We start from the raw sequence: 21,584 nt of genomic DNA on the forward strand, positions 1-21,584 counted from the left end.
TGTAATCTTCTGTTGCTTTCCCTCTTTTCTTGATCCAACCTACGCACTCCAATGGAAAATGATCCACATAATCAAAACAGTTTATGCTCTGTTACTGTCAGAGGGTAAGACACTTATTTCCTGATCAGTTCACTGAATGAGCACCTTACCCTTAGATGACAGTAACAACAGAAGGTAAACTGTCAAAGGTAAAAACTTATTGGTCTCTGGCTAAAGATAGTACAGCGAATTTGAATCGAAAAATGACACCACAGGTGCATTTTAATGTAAGTTTCTTTTTTTTAATTTGAAGTTTAAATGTTAATTTCCATGCTGTGTTTCAGTAAGAAGACAGACAGTGTGGGTCCAGTCAGAATATCCAGTAGTACAAATCAGATTCAAGCTACACATACTGAACAGAAGAGAGAAAATAAGGGGGCAGGACAGAGGGAGAAAGAGAACATTCTGGAACAGAGGGGCAATACAAGATAACATAAGCAGGTTTATTTTTTTAAACAAAGTTTTTTTACGGTGCCAATGCAAACCTGCTTTACCTCACATAAGAGAGATGGAGAAACTTCACGCTCCTTGTTTTTGTTTTTTTACACTGCTACAAGCCATCGTCTCTATATGTCAGCAACCAGTACAAAAGCAGCGCTACAGACTGCACAACAATGCGTGGTCCCTGCCTCGGACCCGAGTGGTGATCGCAAAGAAAGAGATGCTCGGGGGAAGTTCTGCTATCGTCATTGATAAGAGTCTGGCAATGAGAGAGGAGAAACACAAAGGGCACTTCGTTCCTTCTAAAAAGGTTCATGTCCCTTTTAAAAACAGTCAAAAGCCGCCACCATCCCTAATTTGCGACCAAAGGCTTAGACGACTAGAGTAAAGTAGCACGAAGACATCAATCAGTTCTAGAAAAAGTTACAGCAAACTTTTGTGTTTTAAAAATAAAGTCAGCGAGCGCGTGAACGTTGACGACCGCAGGCAAGCACACTTGGCAACTGATGACACAGCAAAAATGAAAACAAAAAAAAAGTGACAATAAATGACGTGACCCTTACATGGCCAGGCTTGCAACAGGGGTTTTACTAATATATTTATATATATAGTAACACCCAGGAACAGCTCGAAGCTTCAGCTTTTATATTTTCTCTTGTGTTTAAATGCAGAAGTTATTATTTCCAATGAAATGGGCGATTTTTATCTTTATTTTTTTATAAAAGGTAAACCAGAAGAACTGACAGACAGATAAAGAGTGATAGTGAACAAGAAAAGGGGTAAAAGAGCGAGTTGGCATCGGCGTAAAAGCCGAGTTTGGGAGCTCTCACTGACACCATAGTTGGAACTGGGGCTAGCAGGCGGAGGGAAGGGGTGTCTCGTATTGGCCGTGAAGTCTCACTGGGTCTCATCCTCCACATCTTGCAGCACTTCTTTATTCTGTTCTTCACCTAAAGAGAGAGAGGCACATGTATTCCATTTGATTGTATATTTTTAATCTTCATCATTCAAAGCCAGTGTCATTTTCACCACAAACATAAATGGACAAAAGAAAGTCCAGAGTCCACCCACTGTTACCATGGCAACAGGAAGGTGGGGTTTACAGTGATATGGTCTTCAGGGGAGGAGTGATTAGTAAAGATAGGTGGTGATGGGTGAGTGAGATGGGCTGAGGAAGGGAAAAAGGGATCGATACCAAGTCAGTTATACAACTGCATGAGTTTTCCGCATTTAATCCAACCCCTCTGAATTAGAGAGGTGCGGGGGGCTGCCATAATCGACATCCACGTCTTCGGCACCCGGGGAACTGCCTTGCTCAGGGGCAGAACGACAGATTTTTACCTTGTCAGCTCGGGGATTCGATCCAGCACCCTTTCCAGTTACTGGTCCAACACTCCAAGACCACCAGAGTCAAAGACTCCAAGATTAAGGTCCCCTAGGTGTAGATCTATGATCTGCTTTCCCTCCCCCAATCATAACCTTAAAGGGATAGTGCTTTGTTCTACTTACCCAAACATAACATTTTGTCTCTGTGTGCAATGTGAAGGAAGTTAGCTGTAGTTTCAAAAACCAATGCTAGAGCCATGAGCGTTACAATTATAAAATTGCCGTTTGGTGGTCAGTCTATGCCAGCAAAATGTGTGATATGAATGCCTTCGGGGTCAATGGGAGAGATAACATACGCTACAAAGGCGTTGGAAAACCCACCCACGAGTCATGTTGTACAAAAAGGTACCTTAAAAATACATTGGTGGTTGGCAGGAGAATGTGCATAGTGGCATCAGAAAGTGTTCATGCCCCATGACTTATTTTGTTGTGTTACAGCCTGAATTTTAAATGTAATACATTAAGATTGTGTCACTGAACTACACACAATAACCCATGTCAGTGGAATTTGTTTGTAGAAATTACAACTTCAAAGTGGAAATGTCTTGAGTCAATAAGTTTTCAACCCCTTCGTAATAGCAAGCCTAAATAAGTTCAGGAGTAAATGTGCTTAACAAATCACATAATAATTTAAATTGACTCATTCGTGTTCAATAATAGTGGTTAACATGATTTTTGATTGACTACCCCATCTCTGTATCCCACATACAATTATCTGTTAGGTCCCTCAACCGACTAATGAATTTCAAGCACAGATTCATCCACCAAGAACAGGGAGGTTTCCAATGCCTCTCAAAGGGCACCGATTGGTAGATGTGTAAAAAAAATACAAAGCAGACACTGAATAGCCCTTTGAGCATGGGAAGTTATTAATTAGGCTTTGGATGGTTTATCAATATACCCAGTCACAACAAAGATACAGGCATCCTTCCTAACTCAGTTGCCAGAGAGGAAGGAAACCGCTTAGGGATTTCACGAGGCCAATTGTGATTTTAAAACAGTTTGAGTTTAATGGCTGTGATGGGAGATAACGGAAGATGGATCAACATTGTAGTTACTCCACAATACTAACAAATGACTAAAAAGAAGGAACCCTGTACAGAATTAAAAAAGCAAAAACATGCATGCTGTTTGCAATAGGGCACTAAAGTAATACTGCAAATGATGTGGCAAAGAATTTATCTTTTTGTCCTGAATACAAAGCATTACGTTTGGGGCAAATCCAACTGAACACGTCACTGAGAACCACTCTCCATTTTTTCAAGCATGGCAGGAGCTGCATCATGTTATGGGTATGCTTGTCATCGGTAAGGACTCGTGAGTCCAGGATAAAAATAAATGGAATACAGCCATAAGCACATGCAAATTCTTAGAGGAAAACCTGGTTCAGTCTGCCTTCCAACAGATACTAGGAGACAAATGCAAGACAATAATCCTAAAACACAAGGCCAAATCTACACTGGAATTGCTTTAAAAGATGTTCCTGAGTGGCCTAGTTACAGTTTTTACTTAAATATATATTTAATCCATTTTGAAATCAGGCTGTAACAAAATGTGGAATAAGTCACAGGGTATGAATACATTCTAAAGGCACTAGTGCTAGTGTGCAAACCAGTATCAACACAAATATCCATTCTTCACACTGCAAAATGTCAAACGCCTCAGTAAAGATTTGATAGCTAGCAAATGCCTTTCGGGCCACCTAGGCTGGTTGCTTAGGAAGGTTTCCATAGAGATGGCACAGCCATCTACTTGGTAAGAATTAAAGCAGCGAGTCTAACAAAGGTTCAGAATTTACGAAGATCAAAAATAGAAACTATAATAAGGTGCCTACGAGATGCTACATGCAGTTGGTGTGGACGACAGCACAGTGTTGATGTGCATCAACTGCATGTTTGCAGATTTACGAGTGACAAACAGGGTCCCAAGCATTCGGTGTGATTACTGAGTATGTCATGTTCAGCCATAATAATAAGTGGAATACCTAAACTCTAGCCCAAACCCAGACAGACAGCGTTGGTAAAAATTGCATTGCAGTGAGTAAGACAGTGACACTAACCACACAGCACTCAACTGTTTCGCGTTCCACAACATTTTACTAGTGTGAATTAATTAACCCGGCGCTGGAAGATGCAGAGAGAAAGTGTTAGTGAAGGGCATCAAGTCTGATAGACAAAGCAAGAGGGATGCCCAAGACAGGAGAAAGATGACTTACAAAATACAGTTCTATCGAGGGAATGGAGTGGGGGAGGGGCGTTGTCCTTAAGAATCTACACAGTGGAAGATGGAGACATGAGAGAGAGTACATGAGTACATCTCAGACAGAGGGATAAAGACAGTAAAAGAGAAAGATGTGAAACGGAAAGATAGAGAAAAATGGAAATAGAAAGAAAGAGCTGGAGAAAGAGAGGGAGCGCTGCTGAGGTTAGAGAAAAACCACTGTGCTGAGGGGAGAAGATAACTCTCCAACCCTAAGAGCACACAGCACCAGCCCAGCAGTGTGTGCTGTCAATAGGTGGAAAACATCCATCCTCCACGTGACCACAGACGCTGGATTGGGTTTAGTCCTTGAACTGTATTGTTCTACATATAATAGGTGAAGAAGCATGGAATGCTCACCGTCTCCCTGCATATCTGAAGTCCATAGTGTCAGGTTGTCGCGTAGCAACTGCATGATGAGTGTGGAGTCCTTGTAGCTCTCCTCGCTCAACGTGTCCAGTTCTGCAATGGCATCGTCAAATGCCGCCTTCGCCAACCTGAGGGCAACAGCGTGGGCAGAGAGGGAGTGTCAAAGGTTGGATTTTACAGTGTGTCCGAGTCACATCAACAATTTGCTGAACATTAGTCAACATGTATGGAGCATACAATAACATGTCTTGATAAATATAAAAAAATATATTATATTGTATTACTTAGCCAGGACATCAGGTGACTTCCATGTACTGTATAGGAGAGACAATTGCATGCCCAGTCTGAAATATAGGCATGGGCGGCATACCGTATAAACCATATATCAGGGTATTTGGAAAAAGCCATGGGGTGTTTTTTCAAAACAGTTGAAACTATTTCTTTGAACTTTCTCCAATAAATTGTTATATTTGTAGATCCTTTTAAGTTAATACCTGCAGGCAACTTGTACAATACGTCAGGTCATAAAGCAGACTGCGGTTTTATGTCACCGTTCACTTTATAAAGCTTACCCTAGTTCCCCAGAACAGAAGGAGCCAGTCACGTGTTTGTTTGTAAATAGCACAACGGGAGAAAGGAAGCTGGTGAGTCCATAACGTTATATATGTATCAGAGAGTCTGTGTGCGGCGCACGAGGTGATGCAATTCACTACTAAGTTCTGTACAGCTGACATTTTTCCCCCGGTGCTTCCAACTAGCATTTAATTGTTCTCCCATCTGCTCTGTGTACACATGCTGCCCTTCCTTCAAAAGGATGCATCAATGTTTTTCACTTGCACGATCTCCTGTTCAAGTTTGCTTGTAAATGTCCACACTCACCAAAAATGACATTTGATAGCTACTTGCTATGCTTGTATAACTTTGATGTGGATTTGCTAGTCTTTGCAATTAATTGATGTTCGGTTTTGCTGTTTGTGCTAATTTTGTTTGCATTCTGGTAATAGAAGCCCAATGGCATTTTGTTGTATTTTAACACCCACAGGTACCTGGCACATTTTTATATCGTCATAACGTCCTTCTCTCCAGTAATGCCAGTAATACAATAAATCCCAGGATGAGAGAAGGACGTTATGACGATATAAAATGTGGATACCGCCCAAGCCTAGTAGACATGATGCAGCACTAGATAAGGTTGTCAAAATCTAATCAAATCTCAGTCAGTTTCTTTGAAAATGTTAATAAAAGACTAACACCTGGTACCTCAGAAAAACACTCCGTAAGGCATAGCCAGAATTCTTAAAAAAAAATGTTTATAAAATACTCGGGCCTCCTGCTTGTGCATTATTACACACTCACAATCGCTTTCTATTTGAAACATCTTGCAATGGCGCGTAGATGAGGGAGATGGGAGAGTGAAAAGACGAGAGAAGAGTGGGGAGAGAAGATGAGGGGGCCCACCTGCATGCGCGATCGGGGGAATTGAGGATTTCATAATAAAATACGGAGAAGTTGAGCGCCAGTCCCAGACGGATAGGGTGTGTCGGTGGGAGTTCGATCATGGCGATGTCGCTTGCAGCTTTGTACGCAACCAAGCTGTTCTCTGCCGCCTCCTTTCGGTCGTTGCCCGTGGCAAACTCTGCCAGGTACCTGTGGTAGTCTCCCTTCCTGAGGAAAAAGGGAGAACGAGACTTATTTCAACCTCACAAAACATTAAATCAAAATCAAATCAAATCAAATTTGTCACATACACATGGTTAGCAGATGTTAATGCGAGTGTAGCGAAATGCTTGTGCTTCTAGTTCCGACAATGCAGTAACAACCAACAAGTAATCTAACTACAATTCCAAAACTACTGTCTTATACACAGTGTAAGGGGATAAAGAATATGTACATAAGGATATATGAATGAGTGATGGTACAGAGCAGCATAGGCAAGATACAGTAGATGATATCGAGTACAGTATAACATATGAGATGAGTATGTAAACAAAGTGGCATAGGTAAAGTGGCTAGTGATACATGTATTACATAAGGATGCAGTCGATGATATAGAGTACAGTATATACGTATGCATATGAGATGAATAATGTAGGGTAAGTAACATTATATAAGGTAGCATTGTTTAAAGTGGCTAGTGATATATTTACATCATTTCCCATCAATTCCCATTATTAAAGTGGCTGGAGTTGAGTCAGTGTCATTGTCAGTGTGTTGGCAGCAGCCACTCAATGTTAGTGGTGGCTGTTTAACAGTCTGATGGCCTTGAGATAGAAGCTGTTTATCAGTCTCTCGGTCCCAGCTTTGATGCACCTGTACTGACCTCGCCTTCTGGATGACAGCGGGGTGAACAGGCAGTGGCTCGGGTGGTTGATGTCCTTGATGATCTTTATGGCCTTCCTGTAGCATCGGGTGGTGTAGGTGTCCTGGAGGGCAGGTAGTTTGCCCCCGGTGATGCGTTGTGCAGACCTCACTACCCTCTGGAGAGCCTTACGGTTGAGGGCGGTGCAGTTGCCATACCAGGCGGTGATACAGCCTGCCAGGATGCTCTCGATTGTGCATCTGTAGAAGTTTGTGAGTGCTTTTGGTGACAAGCCAAATTTCTTCAGCCTCCTGAGGTTGAAGAGGCGCTGCTGCGCCTTCTTCACGATGCTGTCTGTGTGAGTGGACCAATTCAGTTGTCTGTGATGTCTATGCCAAGGAACTTAAAACTTGCTACCCTCTCCACTACTGTTCCATCGATGTGGATAGGGGGGTGTTCCCTCTGCTGTTTCCTGAAGTCCACAATCATCTCCTTAGTTTTGTTGACGTTGAGTGTGAGGTTATTTTCCTGACACCACACTCCGAGGGCCCTCACCTCCTCCCTGTAGGCCGTCTCGTCGTTGTTGGTAATCAAGCCTACCACTGTTGTGTTGTCCGCAAACTTGATGATTGAGTTGGAGGCGTGCGTGGCCACGCAGTCGTGGGTAAACAGGGAGTACAGGAGAGGGCTCAGAACGCACCCTTGTGGGGCCCCAGTGTTGAGGATCAGCGGGGAGGAGATGTTGTTGCCTACCCTCACCACCTGGGGGCAGCCCGTCAGGAAGTCCAGTACCCAGTTGCACAGGGCGGGGTCGAGACCCAGGGTCTCGAGCTTGATGACGAGCTTGGAGGGTACTATGGTGTTGAATGCCGAGCTGTAGTCGATGAACAGCATTCTCACATAGGTATTCCTCTTGTCCAGATGGGTTAGGGCAGTGTGCAGTGTGGTTGAGATTGCATCGTCTGTGGACCTATTTGGGCGGTAAGCAAATTGGAGTGGGTCTAGGGTGTCAGGTAGGGTGGAGGTGATATGGTCCTTGACTAGTCTCTCAAAGCACTTCATGATGACGGATGTGAGTGCTACGGGGCAGTAGTCGTTTAGCTCAGTTACCTTAGCTTTCTTGGGAACAGGAACAATGGTGGCCCTCTTGAAGCATGTGGGAACAGCAGACTGGTATAGGGATTGATTGAATATGTCCGTAAACACACCGGCCAGCTGGTCTGCGCATGCTCTGAGGGCGTGGCTGGGGATGCCGTCTGGGCCTACAGCCTTGCGAGGGTTAACACGTTTAAATGTCTTACTCACCTCGGCTGCAGTGAAGGAGAGACCGCATGTTTTCGTTGCAGGCCGTGTCAGTGGCATAGTATTGTCCTCAAAGCGGGCAAAAAAGTTATTTAGTCTGCCTGGGAGCAAGACATCCTGGTCCGTGACTGGGCTGGATTTCTTCCTGTAGTCCGTGATTGACTGTAGACCCTGCCACATGCCTCTTGTGTCTGAGCCGTTGAATTGAGATTCTACTTTGTCTCTGTACTGGCGCTTAGCTTGTTTGATAGCCTTGCGGAGGGAATAGCTGCACTGTTTGTATTCGGTCATGTTACCAGACACCTTGCCCTGATTAAAAGCAGTGGTTTGCGCTTTCAGTTTCACACGAATGCTGCCATCAATCCACGGTTTCTGGTTAGGGAATGTTTTAATCGTTGCTATGGGAACGACATCTTCAACGCACGTTCTAATGAATTCGCACACCGAATCAGCGTATTCGTCAATGTTGTTATCTGACGCAATACGAAACATCTCCCAGTCCACGTGATGGAAGCAGTCTTGGAGTGTGGAGTCAGCTTGGTCGGACCAGCGTTGGACAGACCTCAGCGTGGGAGCCTCTTGTTTTAGTTTCTGTCTGTAGGCAGGGATCAACAAAATGGAGTCGTGGTCAGCTTTTCCGAAAGGGGGGCGGGGCAGGGCCTTATATGCGTTGCGGAAGTTAGAGTAACAATGATCCAAGGTCTTTCCACCCCTGGTTGCGCAATCGATATGCTGATAAAATTTAGGGAGTCTTGTTTTCAGATTAGCCTTGTTAAAATCCCCAGCTACAATGAATGCAGCCTCCGGATAAATGGTTTCCAGTTTGCAAAGAGTTAAATAAAGTTCGTTCAGAGCCATCGATGTGTCTGCTTGGGGGGGGGATATATACGGCTGTGATTATAATCGAAGAGAATTCTCTTGGTAGATAATGCGGTCTACATTTGATTGTGAGGAATTCTAAATCAGGTGAACAGAAGGATTTGAGTTCCTGTATGTTTCTTTCATCACACCATGTCACGTTGGCCATAAGGCATACGCCCCCACCCCTCTTCTTACCAGAAAGATGTTTGTTTCTGTCGGCGCGATGCGTGGAGAAACCCGTTGGCTGCACCACTTCGGATGGTCAGCATATGTTAACATATGAATATTCTTAACAGACAAGCGTGGCTTGTGGGTTGAGAAAACACTGCATAATTCTATGAATGAACCCCATGTACAAAAGGGTCTTACTGTCATGCAGCCCTTGAAACTGGTGTGGACACTTAAGCCTACTCCTTGACCAGGACTAGACTTGCTAGAGAGACTAGCCCTGCGTCCCAATATTCCACATTTACTCTGAAGTATGCACCCCCCTATTTGGATTTAAAAGGATTGGTGTAAGATCCCTTGCTTACACCAATTGTGTGCTTTTAAATTCATGTGGGGTAGCGCACAAGTGCACAGTTCAGGGCAAAGGGTGAACCATTGAGAAGCAGATGTTTTCACACAGAGCGCGAGAGAGCAGAGAGACATTTCTCATGTTACTAAAACAGTCAGGGCATAGATATTAGCTGATGTGCGCTAAATAGTTTTTCAAAAGCTGTCCCATCCGCAGACGTACATTTTGTAGTAGAAAACCTTCGATTCTCCAGTGTTTGCTGCTGGAATGAGGTGCTTGTCCAGTACATCCAGAATGTCATTACAGATTGATTTCAGCTCAGTCTCCACCTGCAGAGCAGACAACACACACAGCACCTGTTGGCAACAAACTCAAGGAGAACAGACAAAAACAAACTCAACTTTAAATGTCTTTTATTTTTTAAACATAACCCTTGAACGACCTCTAAAAATTAAATTTAAGGCCCCAAGATATAAACCTCTACTTTGAAAGGAGCCACACCATCCTTAGCTAACCAACATCTCAACATCTAGCCGCCCTTATCAGGGTTCTCCTCTACTACCACCGTCCACGTGGCTCACCGTTTGCCTGTATTCCCGGATCATCTTCAGTTTGTCTTCGCCTCCTTTGTTCTCCTCCTTCTGTTCAAGGCTGCTGATTATCCTCCAGGACGCTCTTCTGGCTCCGATCACGTTCTTGTAAGCCACCGACAGCAGATTCCGCTCCTCCACCGTCAGCTCCACGTCCATGCCCGCCACGTTCTTCATGGACTCCACCATTTCTGACAGAGAGAGAAAAGACTGAACCTAAACCATCAAACACCCTGCCTTCAATAAGTTACGAACAATTTGTAGTAATATGTTGTATTTGCCCCAAATTTAAACACTTTGTATAATCACACAAGAACATAGAAAATCTGGAAATGTAGATTTTGGCTACGGGATAGATCAATTTATATTATGTATGAATGGAGGAAATGTTCAGAAAGCAGGAATTCCTGATTAATAAAGACAAATTACATCCCTGACTGAGAATACATCGCTGCTACTCTGTTATCATCTATACATAGTCACTTTAATAGCTCTACCTACATGTACATATTACCTCGACTAACCGGTACCCCTCTGTATATAGTCTCGCTATTGTAATTTTACTGCTGCTCTTTAATTACTTGTTACTTTAATTCTTACTCATATTTTTTTTAATGCATTGTTGGTTCAGGGCTCATAAGTAAGCATTTCACTAAGGTCGACACCAGTGGCATTCGGCGCATGTGATGCATATTATTATTTTATTTGTCATTGGCAATCTCTATGTTCAATATGCGATGGATTTACAGCAGAGTTGGTTGTTGGAAATAACATTAATATTTTCCATGAAAACATGTGGAGCCTCAGGAAATTGTTTTTGACTTTGTTATGAATTCAAATTTTAAACATTTAGCTAAACAGGTTGTATTTTGAGGCCTAAAATCAAAACGAATACATTTGGAGGTTGGAATACCCACGTGGATACCGACGTGTTCTGTGGAGAAAATGATAATGAAAATAATGAAACTGTGATTGGAGGATAGCTGTGAGGGTGATTAAATCCTGTTCTCCTCAAGCTCAATTATAGAATGTTCATATTCAAATATCACAGAAAGGCGAGTCTCTTCAGCATATGACATGGAGTAGAATAGCTAAAGAGTCGATGCCAGACTACCAGTGCCCGGGAAGAGCAGCGGTACTATGGTATCTCTACAGAGTAAGACCACTTGACCCGTGACGTCAATGAGTGGGCTAGAGCCGTGCTCAGACAGTGACACCACAGTGACAATTTTTTTAAAGGTAGGACAGGGAAATGAAACAAACAAGATTTCAGGATATACAGTGCTTTCAGAAAGTATTCATACCCATTGCTGCGTTACAGGGTAAATAAATAAAAATTGGTTACATGTATTTTTTCTCACCCATCTACACACAGTACTCCATAATGACAAAGTGAAAACATGTTTTTAGAAATGTTTACCAATTATTTGAAAATAAAATACAGAAATCTAATTTATATAAGTACTCACATCTTTTAAAAACATTACTTTGTAGAAGCACCTTTGGCAGCAATTACAGCTGTGAGTCTCTGGGTAAATCCAAGAGCTTTCCACACCTGGATTGTGAAACATTTGCCCATTTTTATTTTCAACATTCTTCAAGCTCTGTCAAATTTGTTGTTGGTCGTTGCTAGACAACCATTCTCATGTCTTGTCATAGATTTTCAAGTAGGTCAAAACTAACTTGCTTACCAAGAATGGAGTTCTTGGAGTGGTCAACTCCAGTATAGATTTGGCCTTGTGTTTTAGGTTGTAGTCCTGCTTAAAGATGAATTAATCTCCCAGTCTGGTGGAACGCAGACAAGGTTTTCCTCTAGGATTTTGCCTGTGCTTTAGCTCCATTCCGTTTCTTAATTTATCCTGAAAAACTCCAGTCCTTAACGATTACAAGCACACCCAGGATGCGGCCATCACTATTCTTGAAAATATGGTGAGTGGTTCTCAGTAATATGTTGTATTTGCCCCAAATTTAAACACTTTGTATTCAGGGCAAAAATTGAATTTTTTACCACATTTCTTTTGCAGTATTACTTTAGTGCCTTGTTGCAAACGAACAAACTGCACATTTTAGAATAGTTGTATTATGTACAGGCTTCCTTTTCATTCTGTCAATTAGGTTAGTATTGAGGATGTTCTTGATTCATCATCAGTTCTATCACAGACATTAAACTATGTAACCTTTTTAAAGTAACAATTGGCCTCACGCTGAGCGGTTTCCTTCCACTCCGGCAACTAAGTTAGGAAGGACGCCTGTATCTTTGTAGTGACTGGGTGTATTGATACACCATCCAAAGTGTAATTAATAACTTCACTATGCTCATTGGAAAACCTCCTTGGTCTGTGGTTGAATGCGTGGTTGAAATACACTGCTCAACTGAGGGACCTTACAGATAATTATATGTGTGGGGTTCAGAATCAAGTTAAAATACTATTATTGCAAACAGAGTGAGTCGATGCAACTTGTGACTTGTTTTGAAAAGCATCACGTCTAACTAGTGCTCAGCAACTCTGCTGCCCTGGCACTTGATGTGTCTATAAAAAAAAAAACATTGTTAACTGTTCACCCCATTAATCAAGGAAAGAGGAATACTACTCCATCTCTTGGGGGGGGGGGGGGCATGACAGAGGTGGGTTGGGGGCAGAGGAGTTACCACCACCAGTTACCACCACCATTACAACTCCACATTGGAATTCGTTCAGGTCTGTTGAGTGCCCAGGACCACTGAGGCTGGGGGCAGTGTATAAGTGCACTTTGTCAAAGAGGCAGCGGCAAGGAGGGGAAGGATTAAAAAGTAAATGAGCAGTCTCTGCAAAGATACCCACTAAGAAGATAGCCCGTCTGAGCCATTTGCACAAACATTGGGGCTGGATGACTCGTCTGAGCTGGAGAGAGGGGTTACGTAAGAGAGTGGCGCACTGGTGCCTCGTCTCCTCCCGTCCTTCAGCCCTTATGTCAGGGGGGCTGCATAGGCACATACCACCAGCTCGTACACCCCCACCCCACCTACCCCAGCTATACTATCCGCCTTGCACATTCCTCTGTGCCAAAGGGGGCTCCCGGAGGAATGGCCTGTTCCACAGCAGGCCTGCGGGGGGGGGGGCAGTCTGGCTCTGAGCCCCTACAGGGGATTGTCCCCTTTCAGGAGGCCTAACGACAGGAGGGGTGGGGGGTGTCGCCTCTCTCAACAGTGGCTAGAGCTGGTAGAGAACAGTATCCTGTTTCAGAGCAGAGCAAAAGAGACCAGACTGCCTGGCCCGTGTGTACTGCTGGTGAATCTTTGATAATAGAATCTAGAAAACTGAAATCAGCAACTAACGGTATGCCTTTGTATAGAGTAGCATTCAGACACCTTAACATCTACATTTTGTTGCGTTACAGCCTTATTCTAAAATCGATTAAATAAATGTTTTTCCTCAATCGTGGGGAGAAAGGCCTTGGTCAGGGAAGTGAGGGAGGGACAGGGAGACTAGTCAGGATCGAGGGAGAGATGAGCAAAGTACAGAGAGATCCATGATGAAAGCCTGCCCCAGAGAGCTCGGGACCTCAGACTGGGGCGAAGGTTCACCTTTCAACAGGACAACAACCCTAAGCACACAGCCAGACAACGCAGGAGTGGCTTCAAAGTCTCTGAAAGTCCTTGAGTGGCCCAACCAGAGCCCGGAGTTAAACCCAATCGAACATCTCTGGACAGACCTGAAAATAGCGACGCTCCCCATCCAACCTGACAAGAGCTTGAGAAGATCTGCAGAGAAGAATGAGAGACCTCCCCAAATACAGGTGTGCCAAACTTGTAGCATCATACCCAAGAAGACTTGAGGCTGTAATCACTGCCAAAGGTGCTTCAACAAAGTACTGAGTAAAGGGTCCGAATACTTACAGTGCCTTGCGAAAGTATTCGGCCCCCTTGAACTTTGCGACCTTTTGCCACATTTCAGGCTTCAAACATAAAGATATAAAACTGTATTTTTTTGTGAAGAATCAACAAATGGGAAAAAATGTCAGTCTCTCGATGTGCAAAACTGATAGAGACATACCCCAAGCGACTTACAGCTGTAATCGCAGCAAAAGGTGGCGCTACAAAGTATTAACTTAAGGGGGCTGAATAATTTTGCACGCCTAATTTTTCTGTTTTTGATTTGTTAAAAAAGTTTGAAATATCCAATAAATGTCGTTCCACTTCATGATTGTGTCCCACTTGTTGATTCTTCACAAAAAAATACGGTTTTATATCTTTATGTTTGAAGCCTGAAATGTGGCAAAAGGTCGCAAAGTTCAAGGGAGCCGAATACTTTCGCAAGGCACTGTATGTAAATGTGATAGTTTACATTTTTGTATACATTTGCAAGCTTTGTGTGTAGATTGAGGGGGGGACTATTTAATACATTTTATAATAAGGCTGTAACGTAACAAAACGTGGAAAAAGTAAAAGGGTCTGAATTAGAGGTCGGTCGATTAATCGAAAAGGCCGATTAATTAGGGCCGATTTCAAGTTTATAAAATTGGAAATCTGTATTTTTGGACACCGACTTGGCAGTTTTTTAAATATATATATATTTTTTACACCTTTATTTAATCTTTATTTAACTAGGCAAGTCAGTTAAGAACACATTCTTATATTCAATGACGGCCTAGGAACGGTGGGTTAACTGCCTCGTTCAGGGGAAGAACGACGGATTTTCACCTCGTCAGCTCAAGGGATTCGAACTTGCAACCTTCCAGTTAACAAGTCCAACACTATAACCACCTGCCTCTCGTTGCACTCCACGAGGAGACTGCCTGTTACACGAATGCAGTAAGCAAAGGTAAGTTTCTAGCTAGCATTAAACTTATCATAATCACTAGTTAAACTAATAATATCATCAACCATGTGTAGTTATCAAGCATGTCCTGCGTTGCATATAATCTGACTGAGCATGCAAGTATCTGACTGAGTGGTGGTAGGCAGCAGCAGGCTCATACGCATTCAGACAGCACTTTCGTGTGTTTTGGCAGCAGCTCTTCGTTGTGCGTCAAGCATTGCACTGTTTATGACTTCAAGCCTATCAACTCCCGAGATGAGGTTGGTGTAACCGAAGTGAAATGGCTAGCTAGTTAGCGGGTGCGCGCTAATAGCATTTCAAACGTCACTCGCTCTGAGACTTGGAGTGGTTGTTCCCCTTGCTCTGCCATGGGTAACGCTGCTTCGAGAGTGGCTGTTGTCGTTGTGTTCCTGGTTCAAGCCGAGGGAGAAGTGAGGAGAGGGACGGAAGCTATACTGTTACACTGGCAATAAAGTGCCTATAAGAACATCCAATAGTCAAAGTTCAATGAAATACAAATGGTATAGAGGGAAATAGTCCTATAATAACTACAACCTAAAACTTCTTACCTGGAAATATTGAAGACTCATGTTAAAAGGAACCACCAGCTTCCATATGTTCATGTTCTGAGCAAGGAACTTAAATGTTAGCTTTCTTACATAGCACATATTGCACTTTTACTTTCTTCTCCAACACTGTTTTTGCATTATTTAAACCAAATTGAACGTGTTTCATTACTTGAGGTTAAATACATTTTATTGATGTATTATATTAAGTTAAAATAAGTTTTCATTCAGTATTGTTGTAATTGTCCTTATTACATATAAATATATTGTAATTTTTTTTATAAATCAGACGATTAATCAGTATGGGCTTTTTTGGTCCTCCAATAAATCGGTATCGGTGTTGAAAAATCATAAATCGGTCGACCTCAAATCTGAATACTTTCTGAATGCACTGTATAACCCAACGACACTAGTCGGAGAGGAGCGTGAGCTAACGGTTACTGCTTCTATGGTGAATGTCGAGTAAATAGAAGCTTTCTAGCTAAATAAAGTGGACAATGACGGAAGCTGTGCAATAATGCTACATTTTGACGTGAGTTGTCACCTGTCAGGGACTGGTCCAAATTAAGGGGCCACGGTTCCGGTCTGGAAGCACGCTTGACTGCACCTACAATATTACTTTGGTACTGCAGTTTAACTGCATCACGGCCGAGAAAGGTAATTACCGTCGACGGCCCCATAGAGACGTCAAATTTTAAAATGCCTAACAAGACATTAGTCATCACCTTTGGGAGAAAAAAAACATGCATTAACTTACTCAAATTGTCGCTCAGGCCACTCACAGCCTAAGATATTAACATTTTATATTCATGCTCTGAGGTCATGACGCCAGCTCGCCAAGGGAAGTGCCGATTGGCTTGTTGAGCTCTCCACATGCTCTGACAGAGTTCCTGGAGCATGTATGCGACATACTGCTGTTTTCCAGTGCGCACTGAGTGCTTGAGTGCAGGCGGAGTGATCTCAGTAAGGAAGATGGCAGCAACTCCGGAACTGCGTATGCGAATGTGATTAGATTACATTGAAAACAAGGGTTGGCCATATTTGAGGCGGTCTCGTTCTTATTATACTTCAGTGGTCCAAATTCACGTTTCGCCAACCGCATTTAACTAGCTGAGAGTACCTGACGTTGTTCATTTTGTGTTATTGCTAGCCAAATCCCTAGGACATCCCTACACTAAACCCAAACCATAACCAAACCCGAGCCTTAGCCAGTGATGTTAACAGTTTAACCGTTAAATGGGTTAGCCGCCAAAAACACATTTGACCGGTCATGCTTATCGGTCTATAGGTAAATTAGCATACTTTAGTGAAATTAAATTGGCAGGTGTATTTTTGTTAGTCATGCATGCATCTTATCACACACGCACAGCATACAGAGCCTAGCTGACCATCACCTGTCAGACAGCACGAAAGTAGCTCTTCGCTGGAGTGGAAGTCCTTTTGTAAGCCCAGTCATTGCACAACAAACAACTCTAAATGCAATTGGGTGTTAAAGGAGCTATTTTAATTTCTCAACTCGTAATTAAAGCACGCCTCCCATTTGCCATTCGAGTGCATAGGCTATAGTCAACGGTAGGCAGGCTATCAGCGCGTCACATACCACTTTGCAATGTGAGCTTGAGGCAGTAATTGTCTGAAAGCTGAACCTTTTACTTTACTTCAAATAATGTGGCATGTCTTACCTTGCTTCAAAGTAGCCTTGCAAAAATCCATAGAAACAGCGGCAATTTCTTTTTTTACGACTTCCTGATGCCATTAACTAGTATTTCTCTCCTGTTCTGTTGGTTTTCATATCAATTTCTGTTGTCCAGAAGCAAAAAGGCACAACCCTAGTCATATTAGCAACCCACCCTAGTTTCTGAGATTTTCATCATCGTCACATATGGAACATTAACCAGTTAATGAGGGTCAGTTACTTGGCAGCAAAATGTACAGATATGTGCATGTTCCATAAGCACAAAAAGCTTCTCAAATGTTGTACATCCCTGTTAGTGAGCATTTCTCCTTTGCCAAGATAATCCATGCGCCGGTCAGGTGCGTCATATCAAGACTCTTGATTAAACAGCATAATCATTACACAAGTGCACCTTGTGCTGGGGACAATAAAGGCCACTCAAATGTGCAGTTTTGTCACCTGCCTATTTCACAGAAGTCTCAAGTTGAGGGAGCGTGCAATTGGCATGCTGACTGCAGGAATGTCCACCAGAGCTGTTGCCAGAGAACTGAACAATAATTTCTCTACCATAAGCCGCCTCCGTCATTTTAAAGAATTTGGCAATACGCCCAACCGGCTTCACAACTGCAGACCATGTGTATGGCGTCGTGTGGGCAAGCAGTTTGTGGATGTCAACTTTGTGAAGAGAGTGCCTGGCCCATGGTGGCAGTGGGGTTATTGTATGGGGAGGCATAAGCTACGGACAATGAACACAATTGCATTTTATCAGTGGCAATTTGAATGCACAGATACCGTGACGAGATCCTAAGGCCCACTGTCGTGCTATTCATCCGCTACAATCACCTCATGTTTCAGCGTGAGAATGCACGGCCCCATGTCGCAAGGATCTGTATACAATTCCTGGAAGCTGACCATTTCATCCATGGCCTGCATACTCACCAGATATGTCACCCATTGAGCATGTTTGGGATGCTCTGGATTGACATACACAACAGCATGTTCCAGTTCCCACCAACAACCAACATTCGCACAGCCATTGAAGAGGAGTGGGACAACATTGTACAATCAACAGCCTGATCAACTCATTGCAAAGGAGCTGTGCCGTGCTGCATTATGCAAATGGTGGTCACAACAGATACTGTTTTTCTGATCAAAGCTCCTACCTTTTTTCGTTACGGTATCTGTGACCAACAGATGCATATCTGTATTCACAGTCATGTGAAATCCATATGAATTTATTTCAATTGACTGATTGCCTTATATGAACTGAATGTAACTCAGGGCCATCCCAAGGATCCCGGACAGCAAGGACCATTCACTAAGGCAAAGCCTGCAGTGAGAGGCAGTGCTTTGCCAGTGGCTAATTTTGTGATGAATGTTTTTCCTTTCAAGTGACTACTACCAGTTACAGCCGTACTATCAATGAAAACAGCTAAATACCAAATAAAACCCTGCAAAACTTCCGGGAACGCTTGTGAAACAGACCAAGCCGGGGTTTTAGAAGTCAATGAGAGAAGGGGAAATTCTTCCTTTGTTCTTCATTTTCGCAAAGTTTAAAGCCACAACCTAGATTTGAGCCAATGTATTAACTAGCTGAACATGTTATTACTCCAATCTCATGAAAGTGACAACTGACATGTTTTCATTTGTCAACAAATTTATATTTAAGGAGTGCCTCTGATTTGAGGGCCTGTACATGCAGTTTGGTGCGAGATGACCATTAGAAACACGTCATCGGGTCTACACATGAGCTTAGCTAGTAAACTTCGCCATGACATCGCCTACAAGTGTGCTCTGGGATTTCTATTGGAGAAGCAGTTTTAGCCTAATACCTTGAAAATGTGTCCTGTTATTTTCCAGCTGGCTAGCATGAGGCTTCTGAGCCTAGGCAATATATTTGTTGGAATCAGTGGAGTTCGTCCTCCTTTCCCTACAGTAACAGTTTTCCACATTTAAAAATATTTGTGGTGCTCCTAAATTGTCTGTGGTGCTTACATTCATGTTTTTTCCTCAAAATTAAGAAATCTTTAAGAAATCTTACACAAATCTGCAATGCTTTAGGCGAGAAAGAAGCAGTTAAATGCCAGAGAAAGATGTGACTGATGCACATGGGAATAATCTCTGGTTTGTCTCTGACATTCAGAAACTGAGATATGATCTTCTAAAGTTGGAGTCAAAAATAGTAAGACTTGTGTGAATGTTGCCATCAATTGAACTAATCACTTTCTGCAAAAGAGAATGTTTAATTAAATTGAGGGCTCATAAATTATCATAAAACATTTGGTAGCTGAATAACATTTGGGGAAATTGGGTCTAGACTTTATTCTTGTTATCCATTATTACTATTCTATAGCCAACCTAAACTGTCATTTTCTTGCAAAACTATATAGAAATGCGCTTCAAACACAGAGTCCCTCAAATTAAACAAAATTAAGCCCCTGCATGACAGAGATCCATATTACAGCAAACTATAACTATCCCTAGATTTGACTACAGCATTAAAACAGTGTTGCTCTATTGTAGAAGTATTTAAACCCCACTAGGGGCCAATGAATGATTAGTACAACAGTTCTTTGATGTGGACACCCTTGTAAGCCAGGAGCCAAGTAACTAACCCAAGCTTGCCATGTCAAAGCCTGTAACATTGTAACCATATTTGTCTGTTAGCACGTTATCCAACTTGCACTACTAATAAAAAAATAATCGACAATTGAGACACAACAGCTCATTTGTCAAGGTGCTGACTGGCTAGCTGAAACGTGTTGCACTGACTGGCTTGGGAAAATGTAATGAGCCACCATTAGCTATCCCTGTAACAACCACACCCACTCGGCTTGCCAGGGACTGCGTTCTTTCCACAGTTAGGCTAATAAGGTAGCTCGCGCTATCTAGCTAGCTATAACATTATATAAAACTGACAGCTAATGTTAGCGTGTTGAGTTTAATGTTCGCTTGCTAGCTAAGTTAGCTGGCTAACTACATGGCTCTGACGTTAGCTATCTAAATAGCGAAATGGCTCTGGTCGGTAGCTAATGTTAATTGGCTCTGGTTGATATACTGTTTAGCCAATCATGTCAAGGCAACAGTTAGCCAACTGGCGTCTAGAATAGAAAACTAATAACAATATAGTTACCCAACGTGTACTAGCTACTGTAGATAGCTAACTACATGTGTTGCAGAAAACCCGAAACCCAACCCACAAAGCTCTGTCGTCGCAATTGCGTTTGACAGCCTGTGTGCGCACACACACGCACACGATAGAAAGTTAGCTAGCGTCAAGACCAACTAACTAGCTATATTAACCAAGCTGTAGTTTCTTATACTGTCACAATAACTATTTCACCATAAATCAGCCAATTATTTTAGCTAGCTAACAAATTAGAATGCGGTAACTCATCACCATGGTAGCTAAAGTTGTACAGTAGCTAACGTCTCCTTTATGCATATTATAAAACAGTAAGCCGCCATTGTACCACAGCTAACGTTGCTATCAGGCTATAGTTTACTAGTTAGCAATATTAGCTACAATAGAATAGCTAGTTAACGTTAGTTGTATATCCATTGAGGGCCAACAACGACTTCGGAACTTCGGCACCACCAGCAGAAATAATCAACGGGTTTCAAGAAAGTAACTAGTTACAGCGTATACTGAATGACACATGCTAACGCTGAATGCCCAAAAACACAGTCATACACGTGTTAAACATTATTTCTAACTAACATTATTCAGTCAAACAAAACCACTTCTCTAAACGTTAAATGACTAGTTCAGAAACCCTCTTCTCCGCCATTTTGTCTCTACTACGATCTCTCACTAACCATCTTCAACCCACCTCGAAGCCCCCCGTTAGTAGAGTACGGGGGGACAAGCGAATGAGACTGAGGCATACCCCGCATTGACGGTATATCTCAGCCCTTACCGTCGTATCTCTCAGCTTGTTCGGCGAGTTTGGCCTGGTATACTAAATGCTCTCGATCTGCCATGGTGTTCAGGGTCGGACTGTCGATGGAGAGCGGATCGAACTTCTGTATGTCTGTCTCAGTCGGCGGTTCTTAGTGGAGCAACTGCAGCGTCCCCACTCTCTAGCTACCGGTAGAAGCAGCACTGGTGTAAAGATGGCGTCGGAACTCCATCCGGGACACCAACGCAATCCATGACGCCACCGTGTCCCAATTTACATATCTTTATGACGTCTAACTGTAATCCAAAAATCTGTTGAAAGATAATGTGATACACATATTACTATTAAAAATATGTTGTTATAATATAATCATTTCAGCATGATAGTAGTGTGTATAGTTCACACACCAGTCATTCACATTTTTGTATTCGGCTCTGCTTGACACCTTTGACCAGTGATGGGGAAACGAAGCTTCCTGATGCGTTGAGTCTTTCCAGCAAATTGTGTTGAAAATAGGTTCAATACGTTGGCTTTGGTCAACAGTGTACACTAGTGCCACCTGCCGGTGAAAATAAATTA

At 42.7% G+C, this 21,584-nt stretch overlaps 1 protein-coding gene across 2 annotated transcripts; it reads right to left on the bottom strand.

Moving 5' to 3' along the window:
- Nucleotides 1-259: 259 nt before the first annotated feature.
- LOC109873451 (14-3-3 protein epsilon) lies at nucleotides 260-21,271 on the bottom strand. Of its 2 annotated transcripts, XM_020465102.2 has the most exons (7): nucleotides 21,024-21,246; nucleotides 10,055-10,254; nucleotides 9,696-9,802; nucleotides 5,953-6,159; nucleotides 4,486-4,622; nucleotides 4,082-4,136; nucleotides 260-1,430 (listed from the first exon to the last, which is right to left on the bottom strand). In XM_020465102.2, the coding sequence occupies exons 1-6, from the start codon at nucleotides 21,085-21,087 to the stop codon at nucleotides 4,129-4,131; spliced, it is 723 nt and encodes a 240-aa protein (XP_020320691.1). In that variant the 5' UTR covers nucleotides 21,088-21,246; the 3' UTR covers nucleotides 260-1,430; nucleotides 4,082-4,128. The 2 variants fall into 2 exon arrangements, with proteins under 2 accessions (XP_020320691.1, XP_020320690.1); XM_020465101.2 differs by lacking the exon at nucleotides 4,082-4,136 and having other exon boundaries at nucleotides 21,024-21,271.
- Nucleotides 21,272-21,584: the final 313 nt, after the last annotated feature.

This window comes from Oncorhynchus kisutch, linkage group LG28 (genome assembly GCF_002021735.2).
Source record: "Oncorhynchus kisutch isolate 150728-3 linkage group LG28, Okis_V2, whole genome shotgun sequence".
NCBI lineage: Eukaryota > Metazoa > Chordata > Actinopteri > Salmoniformes > Salmonidae > Oncorhynchus > Oncorhynchus kisutch.

Bases quoted from the DNA above. Each gene is read 5' to 3' on its own strand.
- LOC109873451 (XM_020465101.2), bottom strand. From the start codon at position 21,087: ATGGCAGATCGAGAGCATTTAGTATACCAGGCCAAACTCGCCGAACAA. The intron at 10,255-21,023 runs GTAAGGGCTGAG...TCTCTCTGTCAG, and splicing joins ACAAGCTGAGAGATACGACG to AAATGGTGGAGTCCATGAAG. The intron at 6,160-9,695 runs GTACGTCTGCGG...CTTTTTCCTCAG, and splicing joins AAGGTTTTCTACTACAAAAT to GAAGGGAGACTACCACAGGT.